General features: G+C 44.7%; 3 protein-coding genes across 3 annotated transcripts; 1 reads left to right on the top strand and 2 right to left on the bottom strand.

Moving 5' to 3' along the window:
• Nucleotides 1–368: 368 nt before the first annotated feature.
• On the bottom strand, nt 369–13,798 carry trmt11 (tRNA methyltransferase 11 homolog; the record flags this gene model as incomplete). The annotated part of the gene is made up of 13 exons (XM_084444300.1): nt 369–673; nt 4,455–4,575; nt 7,996–8,130; nt 9,641–9,713; nt 9,906–10,070; nt 10,254–10,334; nt 10,531–10,687; nt 11,922–12,056; nt 12,234–12,326; nt 12,429–12,510; nt 13,149–13,222; nt 13,460–13,525; nt 13,721–13,798. The coding sequence occupies 13 exons, from the start codon at nt 13,796–13,798 to the stop codon at nt 533–535; spliced, it is 1,401 nt and encodes a 466-aa protein (XP_084300426.1). The 3' UTR covers nt 369–532.
• A 1,094-nt stretch (nt 13,799–14,892) lies between these two features.
• LOC311314191 (actin-binding Rho-activating protein) lies at nt 14,893–15,360 on the top strand (the record flags this gene model as incomplete). Its single annotated transcript, XM_084444527.1, has 1 exon — nt 14,893–15,360. One exon carries the CDS (start codon nt 14,893–14,895, stop codon nt 15,358–15,360), a length of 468 nt encoding a protein of 155 aa, XP_084300653.1.
• Nucleotides 15,361–18,717: 3,357 nt separating this feature from the next.
• Nucleotides 18,718–21,931, bottom strand: LOC311313890 (adenosine 5'-monophosphoramidase HINT3-like). Its single transcript, XM_084444139.1, has 5 exons — nt 21,823–21,931; nt 21,352–21,469; nt 19,982–20,051; nt 19,285–19,408; nt 18,718–18,976 (listed from the first exon to the last, which is right to left on the bottom strand). The coding sequence occupies exons 1-5, from the start codon at nt 21,844–21,846 to the stop codon at nt 18,902–18,904; spliced, it is 411 nt and encodes a 136-aa protein (XP_084300265.1). The 5' UTR covers nt 21,847–21,931; the 3' UTR covers nt 18,718–18,901.
• Nucleotides 21,932–24,251: the final 2,320 nt, after the last annotated feature.

The raw sequence follows: 24,251 nt of genomic DNA, 5'->3' as shown, positions 1-24,251 counted from the left end.
TGTTCCAAAAATGACCATTGGTGGTAAATGGTAAATGGACTGCACTTATATAGCGCTTTTCCACCTTGGCGGCACTCAAAGCGCTTTACAATGGCCTCTCATTCACCCATTCACACACACATTCACACACCAATGGCGGTAGCTGCCATGCAAGGTGCTAACCTGCTCATTGGGTGGGTCTTGCTCAAGGACACTTTGACATGTGGACAGTCGGAGCTGGGATTCGAACCACTGACCCTTCGATCACTGAACGACCCGCTCTACCAACTGAGCTACAGCCGCCCCCACTTTATTCTGTGATCCAATAGTCGTATCTCCAGGAAAAGGTAGAAACAACCAATCAAAACCAAACTTCAACTTCTGACCAATGACTTTTGAATATTGTTTTTATTTCTTTACAAAGGGCAATAGGCATAAAATATCATTACAATAACAAAAAACGCATGATATAAAGAGAGAGAGAGATTTTAAAACAGCATACAGTCCTTTATGGAGTCCATTTTGTTAACTGTTGGTTGCATTTGATCTCTGGTCACTCCCCATTGGCGTCCATCTTGTTGTCGTCCTTGCCAGTCTTCTTGGTGAGACCGCTGAAATATTTCTCCCTGAAGGCGTTGTGTCCTTGATAGGGGCTGAAGTGGGGGTCTGACAGGTGTGCCAGAGCATCTGCCTCCTGGGGAGACAGCCGAGAAGTCAGTCCTGCCCATCCTAACACTAACCTGAACCCTACCCCTAGACCTAACCATAACCTAACCCTAGACCTAACCCAAGCTAACCCAATTCACCCCAAGACCATGTAAATGTAAACAAGTTAACCCTAGCGGCACACAGAGAAAGTGGCAGACTTTGAGGTAGGAACCAAAATAAAGCCTGCGATATACTTGCGGTTTAACCAATGCATACGCGTAGACGAGTGCGTATTTTGCGGCACGGCAACTTCTGCATGATTTGCGCAGTCAAGCTCCAAAGGAACGCAGGAGATGCGTGCTAGCCACGCAGGAGATGTGCGGTAGACGCGTGGATGCGTAGTTAAAAGCAAGTATCACAGGCTTAAGCCTTGTTTGCCAGATAGGTAGTTCAGTAAGCCAGCCCTTTGAAATGGAGGGCTTACTGTTCCATGGCATCATACCCAGAGTGTCCCTGAGACTTTCCTTCCTTCCTTCCTGGAAAGTTGGGCAAGGGGGTTGGGCAAGGGGTAAGGTACAGTCTGGGGTAATGGTTCTGGAACCGGGCCTGGGTCTAGGGATGGGGATGGGACTAGGATGAGACTGGGACTGGGGCTGAGACTGAGACTAGGGCTGGGACTTGAATGAGACTGGGGTTGGGAATGGGGCTGGGGCTTGGATGGGACTGAAGTTGGGGCTGGGGCTGGGGCTGGGGCTGGGGCTGGGGCTGGGGCTGGGGCTGGGGCTGGGACTGAGGCTGGGGCTGGGACTGGGGCTGGGACTGGGACTGGGACTGGGACTGGGATTTGGGTGGGACTGGGGGTGGGACTGGGACTGGGACTGGGACTGGGACTGGGACTGGGATGGGACTGGGACTGGGACTGGGACTGGGACTGGGACTGGGACTGGGACTGGGACTGGGACTGGGACTGGGACTGGGACTGGGACTGGGACTGGGACTGGGACTGGGACTTGGATGGGACTGGGACTGGGACTGGGACTGGGGTTGGGTCTGGGGTTGGGTCTGGGACTGGGGTATAGAGCTGTGGCTGAAGCTGGGCCAGGTGGTTAGACAGCTTTTGGCGAGGCTGTGTGTGGTTTGCGGGCGAGCGGACAGACGGAGGCATTGGAACGGGGAGTAACAAGGTGTCTAGGAGACGGAGGGCTGGAAGTGGTGACGCCAACACCCGCCTGCCTCCTTTCAACGTCACCTCGCCCCCGTCGCCACAACTAGTGCTGCCAGGTAACCTGGAGACCGTTTTTACACACACGCAAGAGCTCAGCACCTAACAGGACCATCAAACAGACTGGCCTACAGGCTTAAAGTACAGTCATGTGATTTTAACACTGCCCTACTGTGTTCAGTTTTGTAATGCGAAGCCAAAATAAAGGTAGACAATAGAGACATCTAATCGAGAACCTGAACTGTGGAGATGGGAAATTCCTCATAGGCCAGAGAAGAATGCCCGTGTGTCCTCTGCCACCTCAGCCTGAGGCCTGGATTACACTACTGCGTTTGTTCATGGCGATGTTTTCGAACGGGGCAAACAATCAGTGATCACACATGAAATTGCACGTAAAGATCTGTTCAAATCTCTTATCACACTAATGTGCCCGATAACACATATCACACCACCATTAAAGAGCATATCAAACAGGTGATTTATGAGTTTGAGCTATAGCAATCAAGGGTGTATTTTTCTTGGCTAGTAGCATAGTCTAGAATGTTGTGAGTTTAAAATGCAGCGGTCAAGCCATCCAACCAATAGTCACCAACAAATACATTCCCATCCCCGTTTGTGTTCCAGTCCCTGCTTTTAAAATAATCTTGAATCCAAAAAGATAGCCTAATTATTCCAATCTCTAATTGTAATCTCAATCTGTGCTGCAGTGATAACAATATTATAGCCTATTATTACTACTGTTCATTTTATTATTTATTTATTTATTTATTTATGTTGTTTTTGTTGTTGTAAGAGGTGAATGGTTGTAAACCATGAACTCAGCCAGGTATATTGGAATTCATGTTCCCTTTGCTTCCCAACCACTATCTCATCTACTTTGTGTTAATGCATTTTTTGTTTTATTCCAACTTTTACCAAGAGGAGAAAATTAAGTTCATCCATTCACCCAACCTCGTTCTTAGGCGCAGTGCACGAGCACAGCGTTCCATAGGCCTACCATAGATAAGGCCTGTGAGGTTTAAAATAGCAGGTCTATTTATCTCTTGATGTTGATGTTACAGAGTGACAATGGGACATGTGGGACATGGACAGACAGTTGGTGAATTCGAAGACATTCACACACCCTAATATTTATTCACAAGCACAAACTTCTGCATCAGGATTGATGCTTTGGTCGGAAGACAAAAGACTAAGCTGGGGAACCTACCCACGCGTATAGCCTGCATATCTCAATAAAGGCTTTTAAACATTTTCCAGTTACACTTTTCTTTGAATGTGATTATATTATTTATCAATATTATTTGAAGTGTCTACTCTGGCTTGGGTTATGATTTGAAGTGTATATACTTTTTTGGGGGGACCTGTAAACATCGAATACAGTTTGAGTTCGATGTTATTATCTGCTTGGCTGTTTTTTGCATGACTCCTGTTATTCCTCCGTGTTCGAGCTTCATTTTGGCCACAGTAGTGTAACTGCTAGGCGCAAACGTAGGTCTTTTTCGGCGAAAACACCGACAAACGCAGTAGTGTGATCCAGGTCTGAGAGGCAGCCTCAGACAGACACGGGCCAGACAGGCAGACTCTGAGCACGCAGAGCCCTGAAAGTAGCCAGGGGAGACTATGGAAATAGCACCTCTAGAACCTACATGTAGGTCTATACATAGAGCAGCCTGTATGGTCCAGGTCTGGTCCGATGGGATGTTTGAGACACATGACAGTCGGTTCAGATTACACAGCCGTACGTGTGTGTGTGTGTGTGTGTGTGTGTGTGTGTGTGTGTGTGTGTGCGTGCGTGCACATGCGCGTGTGATTCACAGATGCTTTCATGGGAGCAATTTAAGGGGTTTTGAAGTGAAGTGAGATGGTTGTCAAATCCAAAGATGGATTATTTCCCATGCATTGTGCGACTTTTTTGGACATTTAAGTGTAGTATAAAAAAATGAGTCAATCATAGCCAGATGGTGAGGTTTTCTTCAGCCTCTCGCTCTCACTCACTTACTCTCACTCTCTCGCACGCACGCACGAACACACACACACACACACACACACACACACACACACTTCATACTTACACAGTAAACTCTACATGCATGCTGGCATATTTAAATGAAAAAAGAGAGTGAACATATTCTGTGGCACACTCGGGCAGTTAGTGCAGATCCGTTTCTGAAGGCTCATTCATCATGTTTACCATGGACAAACAAACACAAACAAGGAGGGGATTAAGTTGTTATTATCAAGGATGTATTTCTCTTTTAAATGGATCATGTTCCTCTCAAATGCGTGCACACACACCCACACACCCACACACCCACACACCCACACACACACACCCACACACCGAATCACCCCAAAAAGAGTTGCTGTTTTTAAGCAAACAGATAACAGCCATCAAGCAATGCTTGTACTGTATGCACACACACACACACACACACACACACACACACACACACATCCCAACACACCCACACCCACAAATAAATGAATACTATGACAAATTAATCCTTGAATCCTATGACAAATAAACATCCTTGAACACGCACACGCACACGCACGCGCACACACACGCACACGCGCACACACACACACACACACACACACACACCTCAGGTTCCTTGGTCTTCTCCATGGTGATGAGTCGACGGGAGGTGTGGCTGGAGAGGGTCTGCTCACAGTTGCTGAGCAGGCTGAGACAGGGATGCAGAGGCACCACCTCCTCACAGTACCTGAGCACAAAGACACACATGTTCATATCTTTATTTGTGTTCACATGTGATCAAAAATCCTTGAACATAAACAATACTAGATGCACACAAGCTTCAGGAATCTCAACAACATCAGTTCAGCCTTTATGGATACAGGAAACGGCACCTTCTCCAGACGTGGCGACTGCCAATCACCACAGACATCAAACACAATCTTGCCAATGCCTTACACACCCCTCCAGATTCAAGATCTGTGGACATTACCTACTGTAGGCTTCCAAATATAAACTGCGGCAATGAACTGTATTTGTACCCAAGCTGCATAATAGCATCTTTGAGCTGTTGGTACTTTAAAACCTTGGTAAGGAATGCCTCTTCCAGACTGGTGACTTCTCTTCTGTCCTCATCATCAACAACATCTGTATTAGCTGTAACAAGGCATCACATTCATTACAGTTTGAACATGGTAGTTGAGCCACAAGATTGTTTGTAGATTTTGCCGGAAAAGTGCACATATGGAATTATGCCCTTAACTAAATCAACAATGCTTTCATAGCAGCCATTCAGAATATGTGCCAAAGATTCAGTGACTGAATTATGATCATGATGCAGAAAATGAGCTGGAGCTGCTGCCTCCGCGACCCGACCCTGGATAAGCGGATGAAGATGAAGATGATGATGATGCAGAAAATGAGGATAAGTGAGTCTAGTTGGGAGAATGGCTTTACTGTAACTGTAAAAGTGACTATCAACAGCAAAATTCTTGAATATTGAGTGAGACACGATATGATCTGCAGCAGGAACACTGCAAAAAACATTTGTTAAAATACAAGAAATAAATACTGAATTTGAGGAGAAATTACTTCCTACTAGTGAAATGATCTGTCCATGCAGCAAGATAATTTTACTTGAAAGTAAGCTGGTTCGAGAATAGAGATAAGATAGAAACTAGTAAATAACCTTTAAAACAAAATAATTAATCTCATATTTCCAAATCTAAGATTTTAAATCTAGGCAAGCGCAGAGCAAAATCCCCTCAAAATTGCACTCAATTCTTCACCCTCCCCCATCTCTCTCGTCTCTGTCTCTCTCTCTCTCTCTCCTCGGCGTAGTGATGGCTGGCCCTGTCTTTGAGGAAATGAGTGAGAAAGGTGCCCTAGATTACACTAATATGGTGGAAATACAGTGTCTTGTTGTCATGAGGCCAGTCGGGCTTAGCCAAGCAGCCCAGCTAGAGCAGCTGTGGCCGGGCGCCAGCCCCATGCCAGACTAGGTAGACCCTATTTAGACTGGATGATGTATGTGTTAGCATATTTGCGTCAGTCGGTAGCTACCAACCCGGCCGCAGCGACACCAGCCTTTCACCCTGATGTTTGTCCGCTGTGTCGCCATGGCCACTGTGGAATATTGGGCCTCCGGAGCGTTATGGGATGTTGGTCGGCACGGCGACCTACGCCTTGAATCGACTGCCACCTATTCCCCCTCCCGATCGCACTTAATGGGGTGATGGACCTGCCAGCCTGCAAATCGTGGGTCCGTTCATGCTGCTGGACAAACGTCCTGAACAAAATAACCCCAGAACAAAAAGAGCAACAGAACAACACGACAGCAGCTGGCCCCGCCCCCCTCCCACCCCACGCCACTACCCTGACGGCAGTGTTTATCAACAACCGTTACTAGAGAGTTCCATCACCACCTCTAAACCCTCTCTCTCAACACTCTCTTCAAGCCCTTACTCTCTCTCTCAACACCTCTCTCACGTCTCAGCTGTAGCACCGGTCAATAGCACCATCTAGTGGCAGCATGGAAGTCTACACAAAGAACAGCACACGCATGCACGCACGCACGCACACACTCACACACACACACACACACAACACACGCACACACACACACACACACACACACACACACACACACAACAAAGTTGCTCCCTCAGCGACATGATTGCCGGGCAGTGCCTCCCTGCAGCTGTGTCTCGGAGGGAAAGTCCAGTCAGACAGAAGACACAGCGGGGACTGCCAGAGGACAGAGGGGGTCTGTGTGTGTGGTGACCTCACCTTCCTCCTGCCACCTGCTCGCCCTGTAATCTGTGGTCAGTACAGTAGGGAGTAGGCCTGTCCTGGGGGCCTGTCTTGCATATGGACACACACACACACACACACACACACACGCAGACACGCAGACACGCAGACACGCACACGCAGACACGCACTCTTGCACATGTACACATACACATACACACTAGCACGCACGCACACACACACACACACACACGCACACACACACACACGCACACGCACACGCACACGCACACGCACACGCACACACACACACCTCAGTACGCCTGCGCACTGCCTCGGGCAGTCAGACAGCACAGGTGAGGTGGGTGACCTCAGATCCTGACCACCTCATAGGAATACAGCTCATAAGCTTCTGCTCAGGGCTTCCGGGACACAGATCACAGAGCTGGGATATGAAGAGCACCGAGACAAGAGGATGTCGAGAGCACCCTAGTGGCCGTGACAGGACATGACAGGACATGACAGGGCAGGACAGGGCAGGACAGAGACGGAAAAAGACAGCATCAACAAGGCTAACGGCTGACTGACGATGAATCTGTCCTGGTGGAGTAGAGCTTATCAGACATTGTTTGGGCCCATAATACAACACGATCATAGAGGACAAGTTAAAACACAATCTTTTACAAAGTGGATGGAGACACTGGTGCAACCGTAGAAGTTGTGAACTTGAATAGTCACAAGCCTTAACTAGAAATGGTGCTCAGAGAGCACAGACCTCCACCCACGAATGCAGGACATGTTTGGTATTGCTGCATTCATTAGGCCGAGAGCTTTATGCCAGCTCAAACCCCATGTCTCTGTGACCTTGTCCACTTCAAGATATGGCTGTTTCAACCCCATGGGTTCTAAGTCGGCCCATACTACACACCTCCACAGAGTTTCATGAATATCAGTCAGGTAGTTTTGCGTGTTCCTGCGGGGAAATAAACAAGCTGTGTTCCTCAGATTTTGTGGACCCTGGAGGGATAAGCGGTCCTGAGCCGAAGTCCAAAAAATGACTGGAGGTGAATGGACGGCCATATTTGTCCGGCCCTGTGGCACCCACCTCGGGTTGGAGCCGGCGGGGGGCAATGCAGTGCGCTCCGGGCTTTCCCCCCGCACAACCCAGTGCAAAAGCCACCCCATGATTTAAATCCACTCCAAAATGTAATGGGTTTTAAGTTGGCCCAGGCTAACCCCCCCCCCCCCCCCCCCCCGAGTTTCATGAAAATCGGTCTGGTAGTTTTTGCGTAATCCTGCTAGCAAACCAATAAGCAAATACACCAACAAACTAACACACGCCACTGAAAACATTACCCCTCGCCCTGCGACGCTGTCGCTGCGGCAGAGGTAACCAACCGTCTTGTACGTTACTCACTCTGGTCTATAGATGGGCAGCCAATAGACGAGCCTCCCGCCCAGAACCAGGTGGTGGGCGGCGAAGTTCAACAGGTCGGTGAAGATGTCGCTCAGGTGGTACGCCATGGAAACAGGAACGTGGCTGTCTCCACAGCTGGGGGGGGCAAAGAGGGAAAGGAGGGGCCTTTGAACACTGTCTTGACAACATGGAGGATCGCACAATCAAGCTCAATAGCAAGTGTCATAGGCTTCTTTTTCTTTTCAAATTTATTTTCCGATTTTTTCCCATTTTCTCCCAGTCCACCTGACCTAGTGTCCAATCCTCCCCAGCGTAGCGTTCCAAAGCAGAGTTAAACTAACCTCTCTCCAGGAGTTAAACTAACCTCCCTCAAGGAGTTAAACTAACCTCCCTCAAGGAGTGACTGCCCAATATGTCACTCCCTACGGCGATCCAGCCAGACTCGGCTCTGGAGAGACCAGGAATCGAACCCTGGTCCCCGGTGGGCAGCTGCATCGGCGCCGATGCACTAGATCCACTGCACTCCGCTACGCCACCGCGGACCCCCTTTTAAATACATTTCAGGTGTTGGTATTATAGCTTTCTATTCTTCTTTACTGTATGTAGCCTGGTCATCTGTGACCTGATGGTGTTCTGCTGCTATTCATGATGATGATTAGTATTATTGTCATGCCACACGTTTGGTAACAAAGACTATTCAAATGCTTGGCTCATAATGGCACAGTTCTTGGATGACAAGGCTCCAGACTGATAGCCTCACCAGAGACGATAAAAAGAGGAGATTCTATTCTTCCGATTGGCTGTATCAGAGCATGTGCTGTGTGGTGAAATGAGTCTGCAGGCACAGGAAGGAGGGGAATATCTACCTCTCTCACAACATCTCTGGTGGCCGAGCATTTGTCTTCCACGTATGACATATCAAACTAACCTTAAGGTACGCATTTTGCCTTCAGTATTGTGTATGTCCCGCGGGAGATTATGGTTTTTTGACTGTTGAGGTGAGGCCAAAGCAACTGTACAAAATTATACAACAATGAAGTATTCTATTCAATTTAGGGCAGCCACTTTAACACGTAAAGTAGATCAATTAACAATGCAAAAATTAACTCAAATTAATCGAAATATAAATACAATAATAATAATTGATTTTGCCCAGCAAACCTCGTAGGCTAGAGAGCAGGCAGCACAGAATGAGTAAGCCAAGTCTATCTCAGACAAATTGACAAACTCAATCGCAAAATTAATTGCTATGGACTGCAGGTCAATTGCTATGGTAGAAGACAAGGGCTTAATGGAAGCATTGCAAATTATGTCCTCCAATGCAGCTACAAGCTGCCATCAAGAGGCACAATAGTTTCAAAAATCCATGGACGTATTGGATGTATTGGCGTGAGCTGAATATGTTGCTCAGATTGATTGATTGATAGCCTTACACATAAGATACTGAAAATATTCATTGAATAAAACAGTATATTGACTTCTAATACCACCTTTTGTAATGTCAAAAGCCAATGCTTTACTCGTCTGTAATTAATTAATTAATTAATTACAGATCATGATTAATTAGATTAATCAACTGAAAGCCCTAATTCAATTCTATTCCATTCTTGTATGGTGACATGCGTTGACTGGGGGAGGGTCTTACAAGTCCTCGGGCGGCTTGGTGGTGTCCTTCTGAGATCCTGTCCTCCTAGTGGATTCACGGATCCCATATGGAGCTGAGAAGAGATCAAAGATCACTGTAGAGATCCAACGTTACATGTTCAGTCTCACAGTGATCAAGTCTGTGAGTCGGAGAGTGTTACACTTTCACATAACTTACTGGCCTAAATTCATACAGATTCAATTATAAACGCCCCCCCCCTCAGGGAACAGAGCGATCACATGTCGTACTGAAGATGAGGACCTACGATCTGTGATGATGGCGTCAAACTGGGCCCCGCCCCTCCAGACAGACTTAGCGGCATCCGAGACCAGCACATCCACGTAGAGCCTCTCCGTGCCGTACTGGCGCAGGTTGGCTCTGATGTTTTCGTCCGGACCTCGCCACTTCTGGTTCTTACGACTCGCCTTACCTGAGAACCAACCAAACACACAGAAATAACTCACTTTTCAGAAAGGACCCTACTTCAGGTAGTTGCTGATTGTCAAAGCGTTATCAACCAGGTGTTTGAGTACAAGACAATTGGAGAATTCCTTGAATGAATAAGTGAAATGAATATGAAGAGAAACTATCAGAGATGTTCTTAAGGTCCTACCTATCCCATGGATCGTGTTGTAATCGATATCTGTCCCACAGACATAGGCACCAAACTGAGAGCATGCAACCAGCAGGCTTCCTAGAAGACAGGAGAGAGAGAGGAGGGGAGTGAGAGAGAGAGGAGGGGAATGAGAGAGAGAGAGAGGAGAGAGAGTCCTGTACAGCACTTTGGTCAACCTCGGTTGTTTTAAATGTGCTTCATAAATAAAATTTCGTTGAGTTGAGTCACATTCATTTACAAAGTCACAAAAGTTTATGTCTCTGGCAGTCCTCACCTGTCCCAACAAAGGGGTCGTACACCAGGTCGTGCTCTTTGACCTTGGCGTGGTTGGCCATGATGAAGGACAGCCCAGCATCCATGCTGGTGTTGCCGATGAAGTGCCTGTTCTTCACGCTGTGAGAGCGAATCAGCTCCCTCTGACCGTCAGCGATCTGAGAGGAAAACAAGATGTCAGGTGACACAATTCATGTCATACATGCCATCTTCTCTCAGGTTTCTCACGATAGATGACAAAATCGAAGGATCTGGATGGAAGTGGGAGCTAGATGACTCACACACGTACGTGAATCCTGAATACAGAGCATCCGGAAAGTGCTCACACCCCTTCAATTTTTTGTTACAGCCTTATTCCAAAATGGATTCAATTCATTTTGTTCTCCTCAATCTACACACAATACCCCATAATGACAAAGTGCAAAAAAGTTTTTTAGAATTTTTTTGCAAATGTATTTAAAAAAAATAATTATACAACGGTTAGTTCTGGTTCTTGATTCTGATTGGCTGGAAGCCGTGTTAAAATACTTTGTAACACACACCTGGGACCGCATATCATTCCATTTGCAGTATTAATGCGCCTCACACTTGATCCAATGCATTGTAGATTGTTGTTGCTTGGCAACCCTTTTGTATAAGTATGTAATGTAACTAAATGTGGAAAAAGTGAAGGGGTGTAACCTAGTTGAATTGGTTACAAGAACTCCTCAGTTGCAATAATTGCCAGCATTTAGCAGTTCTGTGGCTTAACTAGGCTAAAGTGGCATTTCTAGGGGATGCTCACGTGTCTGTTATCAGTACACCCAGTTTAAGCTGAGTGAGATGCAGTAAGCCCTGGTTGAGGTGCTGAGACGCAACACAGTCTGTCACGTACTCTATATAAGTGCCTTTTTCAAACGAAAAAAGGACTACGGTATTGTGGTTGTAAGGCGCTATGCATGAAAATCTATCCTTGGTTTAAGTTAGATTTCAAAGAACACGCGATGTGGTCGATTCAAGCTGGTTTCAAACAAAAGACAATAGTTTTATTCTATGTTACGATTTGCAAAACGGACTCTGAATAGGAAGTGTTTCCTACGCAAGAGTGGTGACTGGGACTCTGGAGTGATATCTTATAACGTGAGAAAGGAAGTGACATACAGTTTCAGGATGAAGAGGACATGGAAGTGATGTCACACAGAAACACATTTTAGTTTTAACAGACTGATTCTAGGGGAATGAACTACAAAGTTAGAAGAACAGTCAGGTAGGAAAAGAGAAAACCAAATGATGTAGCTGACATTGGTGAGACTGAAATTTCATTAACAGCGCTGTGAACAGACCACTAACAAATCTCTACAACATGACGTAGAGCACATGTATGGGCATGACTCACCCATGGGCATGACTCACCCATCTGCCAAAGTAGATGTAGAAGGGCTGATCTGGGATGTTGTTCGGGTCTGTTCCATAGTCCTCCAAGAGACAGAAGATGTGCTGGGGCTTCTTCAGACTGACCGTGCCCTGGAACGGGAGATACTCCATAGCCTGGGGAAACAGAGAGACAACAGGAGATCATGGCATTGGGAGGGAAAATGTGCATGTTTCAACAGACAAACAGATGGGCAGGCGGACGGTCGGACGGACAGACAGACACATGCGGGTACACAACCAAGTACAAATACTCACCTGGTGTAAGAAACAGCAAATGTATCTTCTACTCACATCTATCTTTTTAATCCTGTCCTCAAACTCCAGAGTCTTGTTGAAGGTGTAGACGTTGATTTTATATGTCGAGTTCTTCTGCAGGAAGGGGGACTGTGGAGAGGCATGGTGACAGGAAAAGTAGTTAAAGTCCATGCGTGTGTGGGGAAGTCTATTGTAATCTGGGTAAGGGCAACACCCGCTACGTCCACTAACCATGCTCTCTGTCGGATATTTCAACAGAGAAGACCTGAGTTCATTGTGTGTCCTTCCATGACCCCACAGCTCGAACGCAGACCTGGGGAGAACAAAACAATACATGGAGAAACACGACAGATGCTGACACTTATTATCCAATAATTGCATTTAACGTAGGAAAAGTACTACTACTTGCCAGAACCCAGTATGTCTCCTTTCTAAAACAAGTGACTAAGAGCATACAGTAATCTAGTGCTGAAGGCAAAGTGAAGAATGGCAAACTAAAAATGCAATTGGTGCTTAAGAGGGACCCTCCCTCCCTTCAGCACTGGTAGTACTTTTTGAAGAGGTAGAGCCTGTGGCGAAAGATGGGCAGCAATTCTGCTGTCCTGACGTCAGTGGGCAGTTCGTTCCACCACTGCGGGGCCAGGACAGAAAAGAGCCGTGACCGTGCCGATCGACCACAGGGGCCTCGGACTGACGGGACAACCAGTCACACTGAGGTAGCAGAGCGTAGCGGTCGGACTCTTAGTACCAGAGTAGTAATGTTTTAAACTGGATGACAGCAGCTACCACTTTATCAAATCTATCTTGAGAGTTAACACTCTAAATAGAACAGAAATGTGAATTATGACTTTCTTCAGCAACCAGCTTGATGAACCTGGTTGTTGATGATGTTGAAAAGACAACATTGTGAAATACCCATTCTGCCAGGCAGCCTGAGGATCTGTCACTCACTTGGCACACACTGATCTGGCCATGATACTGAGGACATCCTCTTCTGATAAGCCTTCCAGCCGCCAGAACGGAGACTATAGGGGGTAGAGAGAGATGGGGAGGGGGATGGGAGAGAGATAATCATTAGGAAAGGATGGCTAGCTTGTACCCAAACCTACAGTAACGTTACACATGAAATGCAGATGCTTATAGCAATTATATCATATTGACACAGTAAAATGGCATAAAACACAAGCAATGTGCATAGCTATGTTCAACTAACGCTACATGTAGGCTAGTTACATTAAGATACATGATCTATCTTATTTTACATTTTCTATGACGTTTTCAGCTGGATGGAATGGTTTTCCTCTTAGAGAGAGCAGCGTCCTGATCTCCTACACGGCCAAAGAGAGAATAAACACTCAGGGATGTACAATCATGACAGAAGACATGTTGATGTAGCTAGCCAACTGGCTTCAGGAATAGTGCAACAGAGATTATCAAACAATTACCGGTGGACATGCAGTGACGGAAAAAAGCATATGAATGCCTGCGTAAGAGAGGTAAGATATGAATGAAAAGAAGCATACCGGTAGCCTAAAATCAAGATTATCTTGAGCGAGATGAAGCAAATATTGTAAGCATGATCTGCTACTGTACGTCGCCATTTTTGTTTCGCCCTCAAAATATATCCGTCTGGAATGTGCTTCCGTACACATGGTTCCGAACTGACAAATTGCAAAGATATGCCTACGAATCCAAATAATGTTTGTGTTAAATAGTTATTTAGGCAACACACAATATACAAATTTAACCCAAGTGTATGATTAGTTAATACTCCGAACCATGATGTAGCAGCATAGCCTTCACCCGTTATTATTACACATTATTTAATCTGCCAGTCACGGCTGGGATGAGGGTGTGTAGTCTATATTTAACAGTGACCGGGAATGGGATTCCCTCGGCTAAATAACATATCCCTTCTTTAAGCTTCTTTGCCAACGGTGCAGACAGCAGAGAACGTGTCAACAATTGGATCAGAGCTGGATCCGCTCACCGGCACCGCATTGTCATTGGTCCCTGCGAGCGTCAGTCAGCGTTCCGAGGTCAGAAAGTATCTGTAACAGTGGAACTGCCTAATTTAAAGTTCCATAGAATGGACACTTATCCGCAACAGTGTACGAGCCTCCGGTGAAAGGGTGCACAAGTTGGGACAAAAAGAGGTGTGAGGTAAGTCAAAAATGTGCTATAACAAGCCTGCAGGACAGGAAAATCTCAGAAAATTTGACAGTAATACGTTCACGCACTTGTTCTGTCACTAACGTTACTATATTTGGTAAATGGTCTCTGTTTTTTGTTTTTTTCTGTATTATTATTATTTTATTTTTTTTCGGTTTCCCTGATGGAAGTACTTTAATCGTGAAAGTCGATAAAAAAATATAGGCAATGCGTCGTGATCCAGATATGTCAATACCATTAGCATACATTAATATAATTATATTGTCTATACCATTACATTATTGCACATGGCTCCAGGGTAAGATTGTCCTATTGTGAGGATAACCTTGCCGATATAACAATTAATGGTGAAAATGAGAAATTGCAAAGTTTTAGCATTTAGAAGTAAACTTAATGGTATTGATGAAAGGCTCCTCATCTATGGGCTTCTATATGTGAATTATTTCTCCAGGAAGTAAAGCCATGCCCAAAGGTGGCCAGATCACCTGAGAACCAGCCAGCCCACCTGCACAGGACAGTCGCCATGGAGACAGGCGACGGCATGCCTCCCCCACATGAGGAGTGCGTGGTGTCTGTGAAAGGCCTCAAGGAGAACTGGCAGAGGTGGTCCACCGAGCACCAGGAGTACCAGAGACACAACCCCTTCAGCAGTGACGGGCGGCCCGTCGGCGCGCAACTCCAGCGGGGCCAGGACGGCTACGGGAGGCCCCGTGAGGGCTCCCTCACCCAACAGAGGGGCAGGGACGCCCAGTCCCTCATCGGGCGCGAGGTGGAGGAGCTCTGTCGGGTTATCCGCGAGATGGGAGAGCGCCGCGGGGAGGGCGGCCGGCCGGCGGTGGAGTTCGGCCGGCTGTTCGAGCGCTACGTGACCATCTCCAACAAGGTGGTGGGCATCTTGCTGAGGGCCAGGAGGCAGGGTCTGGTCCAGTTTCAGGGAGAGATGCTGTGGCAGGGCCAGGATGACCACGTGCTCATCACCCTGCTGCAGTGACTCGCAGACGACGCAGGACGGCCGTGGGCGCCGGTGCAGTCAGGGGTACTGTACTGTAGGCGCAGACAGAATACTGTACCTGCTTATTGTTCTCTGGACACTGAGTATACCGATACTCTTTTCTTAAACATCCACCTATGTGAAAACGGTACAATTGCAGCTAAAGAGTTATTTGAGTCCTGTATTGTTCTTTATGTCCACAGGTTTACAGTTGTGGATATAACGGTACCTCACTGTTCTCACAATTTGCTTCATTCCAAATTCTCTGTCCTCTTATCCTAAGTGCAAACCTCTCTAGTGCACCAAATGACACATATTCAAAAGCATTTGGGACTGTGGATTTTGAGAATAGACAGGAAGGGGTTTGTGGAGAGATAGGGGTTTCCGCACGCTGTAAATCAATGCAAATTTCAGATGTATTAACTATGTTTCGGTCAGAGAACTATGTCAGAACAAAGTCCCGCTTGTTTCTCTTACCAGCCCGTGCACGAGGAAGTGAAGATGTGCACATCGGCTGAATTGGGGACAGGAGGGTATCGAGACGCTGCCCGGGAGAACCTGAGGAGGCAACAGTGACATGTAATATGGTGCTGAGGTCTAAACTTGATCCCACTGGCCTGAAAGGACCCAGGGTTTCCTGCTGTACTGTAATTGAAATAGGGTGATGACAAAAGCCAGAGACTAGGTGCTGAGGCTTGTTGAGTTCAAGTATGTTCGACAGATACCCTTTCACTCTAGCCTGTAAAACTGCACAACAGGTTGTACATGCGCTATATAAATCCATTTGTAAGTTACTTGACACGTACTGTATGTAATGAGAAATAGCACAAGTCACTTTTGGTATCCAGGTGCTCTTGGACACGCAGACACACAGTCACACACACCCATGCACAAGTATGCACACTGGACACACAAAAAAACATGTCTAACAGGGATGCTGAGGGTATACTCTATAATGTGACATTCCAGTGTATTTTTCCTGAACAAGTACTGTAGTACAGTAAACTCACATACAGTACATATGTTTACTGGACTATTTGTTGCTTTGCAATAAAGTGTTTCAATAGACAAATCATTAATTAGCATGTTAACACGCCCACCTACCCACCAACACACAGAGACTGATACTGGGAAGCAGCAGTCCCATTTATTCAACCTAAGAATCAACTACATACTGTACACAGAGATTATGATTTACAGCAATTCATCCATCAAAAGATAACATGAAGCTTGTTAGAACTCAGCATTCATAATTTACCTCAATTATACAGTATGGTGCATTGTGTTAAGTGACACACAATTGAAAACAGTTAAATTATTATTGGACAATTGAATTCATGTTCCTTAGTCAGATTAAAGGTTACTGAGGATATTATTTATTGCATGGCTCGGTTTGAATTCTCTATAAGTGCAACCTTCCCTTCTCCCCCCAAAGTAATCTCTGATCTAATATTGGACCTTTGAGAACAAGTGCCTCTCTACACAGGGCTGATACCAATCCAGTCATGTCAGATCAGTGATTTCTCCAAGATTATAGGGATGATTTATAGGGATAATTTCACATTCTCACTGATTATGGTTGAATCATATCATACACATGTAATTACTTCACATTCAACCATGGAAGCTTGTGGACAACCCGTGGTCACATTCAGAACACAGCATGCAGCACAAACTAGTCATCTTTATCAACAGACTCAGGCAGACCCGACACACTTGAGTCCTTATCATTGAAGGAATGCCTTTCTCGCTATGTATAGCTGTAACTACAGTACTAAGAACAAAATTATAATGTTGTCCAAAGGAAAATCATATAACGAAGCAAGTAAAAAATAATCGTATGCAATACAATTTATATTTTATAATTAGCTAGTTTTTTTTTCATCTGTCAAATTGTCAGTCTTTTGATTATATGAAGTGGGCCGTATTACTACATTTGAATCTTTATATCTTATTTGTATTGTTTTCTGGCTGGATAATATCAATTCGGATGTGTTGTAGTCTATCTTTTTCTTCTGGCATTGGCTGGCTACTTGTTTCATAATGGCTGTCCCAGTGAATAGAATTGGTGCATTAATTCTCATTAATATGCTGGAGGAAAAAACAACCTAAGAAAGCTAAAGGTCTGTGGGTGTACTGTACAAGTACTGGCTCCTCAAAAGAGAGACTATTCAAGATGCTTGATCCAATGAGCCTCCAGTGAGTGCATTCTCTCTTTGATTCAAGGAAAATAAATAACTCTTGGTTGCCACCTTGTGATATTAGTATGGAATTGTAGCATTTTAGATAAGAGCTCTGATTCTCATTAAAACTTTATATTAAAGCTTCAAAATTGGTTAAACTCACTCCCCGCGCCCGCGCCATCAAATCGCTAACTTTTCGGTGGAGTAGCTGGCTAAAGCAGTGTTTATGTAAGGTTGTCATGTACATTGGCAAGTCAGAGGACCCGACATTGAACCTAGCATGGGCAAGTGAGGGTGGAAGCTATACTGACAAGCAACACGTGAAACCTGTGACAGTGGTGCCGTGACCCAGATACCCAATTCAGCTCAGTTCAACCAGCTAGGTTCGCTGTGGTGTGTGGAGTGAGTTGAATCCACAAACGCAGACGTGAACTAAATCAAGAAATTGAATGGGAATAGGCCTATTGATAAAGGAGGGGTACCGTGCCTTAACTGCCTAACTGACTTAAAACCAGTGTTGGGTAAGTTACTTTAAAACATAACTTGTTACACATTACTGGGTTAATTTGAGTGTAACACGTTACTATTATAATATTACTGCCTGTGTGGAGTAACTTGTTACTAGTTACTTATTTTAGTTACTTTCACTAAAATAACGGCACAACTATAGGCATTATAAATTAACACTAAGACCTAGAGCCTTCTAATGTAGATACAAGACACACATTTTTCTATGCCATTTTTTCTATGCCAAAGATTTTTGGCTTGTCTTCCTAATTGCAGAGTAACTGTGGCTGTGCTCAATCAGTGTCCAATCAATCAATTTGGCCGGATGTACTGTAGTCCTAGGCGGGGGTTGGGTGGGGTTGCCAACAGCGACGTCCCTGATTGGTGGAGCTCACACTGCTGTGGGCAGTGTTTTTTTTTTTCCATATGAGAGCAATAGTTTGAGGGAGACGGGATGAGGACAGAATTCAAAATATTGTCAAATTGTATTCAAGATACTGTGCAATTCTGAAAAATGTCACACTGCATCTACCATGTCAGTGAAATGTCTTTAGAATATCTTTAAAATCATATCACAGCACAATGAGTATGCGTTCACATTTTTATTCTCCATTACCCTGGGCATGAAGTCACAAAGTTACACCAAGGGCAAGTCTAACAAGTTTCCACAAAATGTTAAAGGCACCACGAGGGGTAAAAAACTAAACCAAAGACTAAACAATAAAACCAAGGCACACTCAGTGGAGACCAAAAGACAAAAGATTTTGCATCTCACAGGGGCCAATTCACGATCACAAAGAGTGCACTCAATTCATCTGGCCTATGTGGTTGAATAATGCCAGTCTCGGATGTCAGCTGAGGTTCGCGACAACGGGTTTTGTCAGTTTCTCTCCTTTGGAATTTAGCTGCTGAATCAACTGGTCTGCCTGCAAGCGATAAACACACACACGCGCATGCGCACACACACTCACACACACACACACACACACACACACACACACACACACACACACACACACGTTGTGTTTAATTGCAATAATTGAGCAAATAATTAGTGTTGTGATTATGATTATGGCTCATACAAGAGACAAAGAAAGAGAGAATGAAAGAGAGATGCTAGAACAGTCATAGACAATGGGAACTGTGAATCAGTACTACGCTTAAGACAGCAACACTGTCATACTGTAACACATGAATGACTGTGTCTATTAATTACAATGTAGTAGGAGCTTACCTTGATAAACCAATAGGAGTTGGGGCTGTAGAGGAGGGACTTCAAGCCCATTTGACTGACAGGTGCCAGGACGTGCAGGTGCAGGTGAGATTCAGAACAGAAGGGGGGGATGTGGAAACCAAGCCTTCAGACATGAACAAGGGCTGCATTATTGGTCCATACAGAACAATGATGGCCTACTGCAAGTTGTAGGTCACTCTATACAAAGAAGTGGATGTAATATACAGTAGCTCAATTGTTGCAATTTAAAGGGGAACGCCGCTGTCATAGCAAGTTTAGCTCAAATGTCGCTTTGTCCTCAAGCTAGCTTCTTTTTCCTCTGTGCACGCACCCCCTTTGACACCGGTAAGATCACACCCTGCGCTTCCTGCCTTGAAAATGCATATGTATCATAGTTTTTAGCAGAGGCCCATAGACCTCCATTATAAATGGGGTGCGCACACAGAGGAAAAAGGAGCTAGCTTACTACTGCACGGATCGGTTAAATGTTGGTGTTTACGGATCGGTTTCATTGAGGACAAAGCGACATTTGAGCTAAACTTGCTATGACAGCGGCGTTCCCCTTTAATCAGTCGTACACACTTCATGCGTGTGGATAATAAAGTGAGAATACAATAAGGAATTTGAAAAACATGTTTCATTGTGTAGGGGTGGGGCGGGGGGTTCTCTGTGTGCTGTGGGTGTCATCATAGTTTACCTGACATCACTGAGGTCTGTCACGTTGTTCTTCTGCAGTATCTCCTTCCCCATCTCCACCATCCGCTCCACTGAGGGCAGAGCAAAGCACAGGCTGCTTAATTCTACTGCCCATGACGACAGGAAAGTTTCAGGAGCCATAAACTTTAGTTACCTCCACCACAGCATCAGAGCAGGGCGAGAGGTCATGTTTTTGGTGGCATGTGTTGGTTTATTACCTCCGCCCCAACGGCAGCGTTGCAGGGGGAGAGGTAATGTTTTCGGTGGAGTGTGTTGGTTGGTTGGTTTATTTATTCGTTGGTTGGTTTGTTAGCAGGATTATGCAAAAACTACCAGACTGATTTTCATGGAACTCTGTGGAGGGGTGTAGCATATGGGACAACTTAGAGGCCAGTACATTTTGGAGCGGATCCAAATCACGGGGCAGGTCCATGAGCCGTTTCTTGGTTGGTTGATTTGTTTGTTTGTTTGTTAGCAGGATTATGCAAAAACTACCAGACTGATTTTCATGAAACTCAGTGAAGGGGTTTGGCGTGGGCCAACTTAGAACCCATTCTATTTTGGAACATATCTAAATCACAGGGTGGGTCCACAAGCCTCCCAAACATGGTCATGAACATCTGATTCAGGAGCTCAGGAGTGAATAAATCATTGTCAATGGGGGATTGAGACTGACATATTCAACATGATAAGGTCACAGAGATACGGAGGTTTGGGCTGGCATAAATCTCTCAATCTAACGAATGCAGCAATCTAAAAGAACGTGCGCACACAGAGCCATGAAATGCAATAATGGGCGGAGATCTGTGCTCTCCGAGCACCATCAGATATGTCTGACTTGTTTATGAACTTCAATTAATCTCATAAGGCAGCATTGTTATTTAAAACTGTAAGATTTTAAACATTTAAATATTGCTATATTGCAAATAATCTCCTTGCGAGTAATCTAGAGTGATAAGTGATTGAGCTCCTCTGTGACAACCGCACCTTTGTATACCACTGTTTGGCTCTGCTACAGAAATTATAATACTTATAGTATGCTCCACTTGTCCAGGGAGCATTAAAAAAAGCTTGGAGCTGAGGGCACGTCCTCCCATAAAGGCGTGGCCAATAGTCACGCCTAGTTCAAAGCGTGCTCAGATCCAATCAGCAACACAGGGCATTGTTCTATGGCCTTATGGGTACCCAAACCGTGGGCATGAAGCAGGTTGGATTTACGCTGGCAGACAGAATTTTCTCATAGAAGCTCTTAGTTAGTGGCGATGCCAGGCTTATAGCAGGCTCATAATGCAGAGATAGCTACTTATTGCTGCAGCATTAATAATTGCTTACAAATTATTCCTGGAGAACACATACTTAGTCCAAACCTACCCAAAGGAATGTTCTCCTTGCTGAGTGACGTGCAGTTGTCGACATGTCTGTTTGGCACCACCAGGTAGTGATGGGTCGCTTTGGGAATGATGTCTCGGAAACAGGAGATTTCCTCGTCCTGGCCGAGAAAAAGGAAGTGACAGTGCCACAAACAGACAGACAGACATGCACGCACGCGCGCGCACGCACGCACACGCACACACACACACACACACACACACACACACACACACACACACACAATATAGATCCAGCATAGATGCCATCAGCCTCCTGTACCCTATTGTATCATAGGCTAGGCTTCTTGTTCCGTCCATTCTTTGATCTCATTTATGGCAGGAAATTACTAAATGGGATCAAATTGAATCAGTATGGGCGACACAAACAAGGGGTCATCATTCAACACCATAGACAATATTGGCTTGACAGCTTGCAATAGTGCCTGCACTAACTTTTTAAAAGCTCTCTTACCGAATGAAGAAGCTCCGTGCCCATCTCTTTGTTTACTATTTTGCAGAAGATGCATTCCTCTTTGTAGCCTTCGCATGGATTATGTGTACTGGAAATATCTACTTGGGCAGATCCCATACCTACGTCTGTCGCTATTATTTGTGTACATCGAACGACTTCTCATTATTTATGCGAGTCGATACCGGGTGAAGCTGCGGACTCTCACCTCCGAACACAGCGGTTTCCGCCAATCACAGCGCTTGGATGTTAAACAGGGCGTGTCTTAAGACAAGGCAAAAGGCTACCGTGCAGTTTCACGACTCAGACCGAAATAACCATATTTGGACAAACATTATCCACACATTCTACTTTACGGTCAATTATTTCTCAACTACTGACTGACGTTAGGGGTCACGGAGATATCGCTGTATGGATATTTATCGCCGTTGCTATATAGAAATTAGAAAGATAAAGTAGCACAACAACCACCTGTAGTTATGGTGACATTCTACAACACTTGTAGCACGTAGGGGAGAGTGGGGTCAAGTGTAACACTTTTTATTCTTTTCCAGATTACTTTGAGAATAATTCAACTAGATTAGTCATGTTTTGCTACATTAAAGTTACACATGTCTATGAATGTGTCATATCATGTAAAAGTCCCCATAAAGTACATAAAGAGTACAATATTGATTTATTTTTGAGATGTCAGATGTTACAGTTGACCCCACGGGTGGGGTCAAGTGTAACATGGTGTGAGGTCAAGTGTAACACATTACAAAACAACCACAAATAAGATCATTAAAACATTTTATTAAGTTAACATCATGGGAATAAAAACTCAGGGCAGTAGTTAAAAAAATACAGAAAATTTAAAAAGTAACTTTCTTACCTCAAAAACTGACTTTTTGTCATAAAATCTGAAGATCGTCAAAAAATGAGCTGATTTCTTCCAGGCAGGCAGATGACATAACTGAGCATGTGCAGAGTGAGTTACATAACAATAGCTTGTTTCTGATTGGGTGAAATTGAGGTGTTACACTTGACCCCACTCTCCCCTATTGGCAATGGTATAAGATATCTATATTGTGCTTGAGGGAACACAGACAGATCAATTCGGTTGTCAACTTCCACGTCCCCGACGAAATGGTTCAATAGATTAATATTCACAACAACAAAATAGTGTGATACCTGGTTGGCACAGAGCCAAAATGATGGAAATTGTGTCAATGTCGAAATATTTATAACTGTATGCTCATAGGAAGCTAGCCTTTGGCCTATCGATGCCAAAGCCAGGTGCTTAATGAGGTTCACACCAGCCTTTACAACAAATGCCAGCACTATAAACAATAGCAGAGGTCTACTAAGTACAATCTACTGTACACACACACACACACACACGGACTACACTATTTATTTTTCATATTTGTCTGCTGTAAATGACAATGAACTAATTTGAACCCAGAAGACTTCAGCATTCACATCAGGGGTCGTTACATGACATCAAGTTGGTTAACTGTTGACCAGTTTAATTAGAATGCTGTTTGAGAGAAGAGGGGAAAACTAATTCCGTTATGATGCTGACCCACACACCCATCTACCCACCAACACACTGAAACTGATACTGGGCAGCAACAGTCACATTTATTCAACCTAAGAATCAACAATTATATACATACAGGTTATATGATTTACAGCGATTCATCCATCAACAAATAACATGAGGCTTGTTATGTAGCACTCACAGTCAGCATACATAATTTACCTCAATTATACAGTAGGGTGTATTGTGTTAAGCAACACGTCTTACCACTAGAAAAACAAACAGCTCAACTGTTATTGTACATTCCTTACACTATTAAACAGTCTGATTAATTGAAGATGTTATTCAGTGCATGGCTCGATTTGAATCCTTTAAAAGTGCAGCATTGCCTTCTTCCCCCGAGGTATTCTCTGATCTAATATTGGACCTTCGAGAACAAGTGCCTCTTTGCAAAGCAGAGCTGATACCAATCCAGTCATGTCAGATCAGTGATTTATCCAAAGGAGGAAGGAGGGTTGAATTTTTAGAATGTCCAAACAGGACCCTACTGTAGTTTAGTATCAAACCTTCAGGCTCCTGAAAATACATCCAGTTCCTTGCAATTAGAAGTTACTTTCATGTACTCTATAATTATCCAGTGTATAGGGATAATTTCACATGGATTATTTAATCATACTGTACTTGTTTAGCTAATTCACATTCCATCATGCAATACTAGCTTCAGATATTAGAATACACAACATGCAGCACCAACCCGTCATCTTTATCAAGGTTGACTTGCAACCGCACCAGACTCAAAAACTAGTTCCAACACACTTGTCCTCATCACTGAAGGAATGCCTTTCTCACTAAATGTACAGTATACTATAGCTACACTACTAAAAAATAGATAGTAGTGCCTTATCCA

This window comes from Borostomias antarcticus, assembly GCF_949987555.1.
Source record: "Borostomias antarcticus genome assembly, chromosome: 10".
NCBI classification, from domain to species: domain Eukaryota; kingdom Metazoa; phylum Chordata; class Actinopteri; order Stomiiformes; family Stomiidae; genus Borostomias; species Borostomias antarcticus.
This window is presented reverse-complemented; position numbering and strand designations above follow the sequence as displayed.

Excerpts from the sequence above, each read along its gene's own strand:
- LOC311313890 (XM_084444139.1), bottom strand. The coding sequence starts at position 21,846 with ATGGGCACGGAGCTTCTTCATTCG. Across the intron at positions 21,470-21,822 it reads GCACGGAGCTTCTTCATTCG|GACGAGGAAATCTCCTGTTT; the intron begins GTAAGAGAGCTT and ends TTTCTCGGCCAG. Across the intron at positions 18,977-19,284 it reads ACTCCTATTGGTTTATCAAG|GCAGACCAGTTGATTCAGCA; the intron begins GTAAGCTCCTAC and ends TATCGCTTGCAG.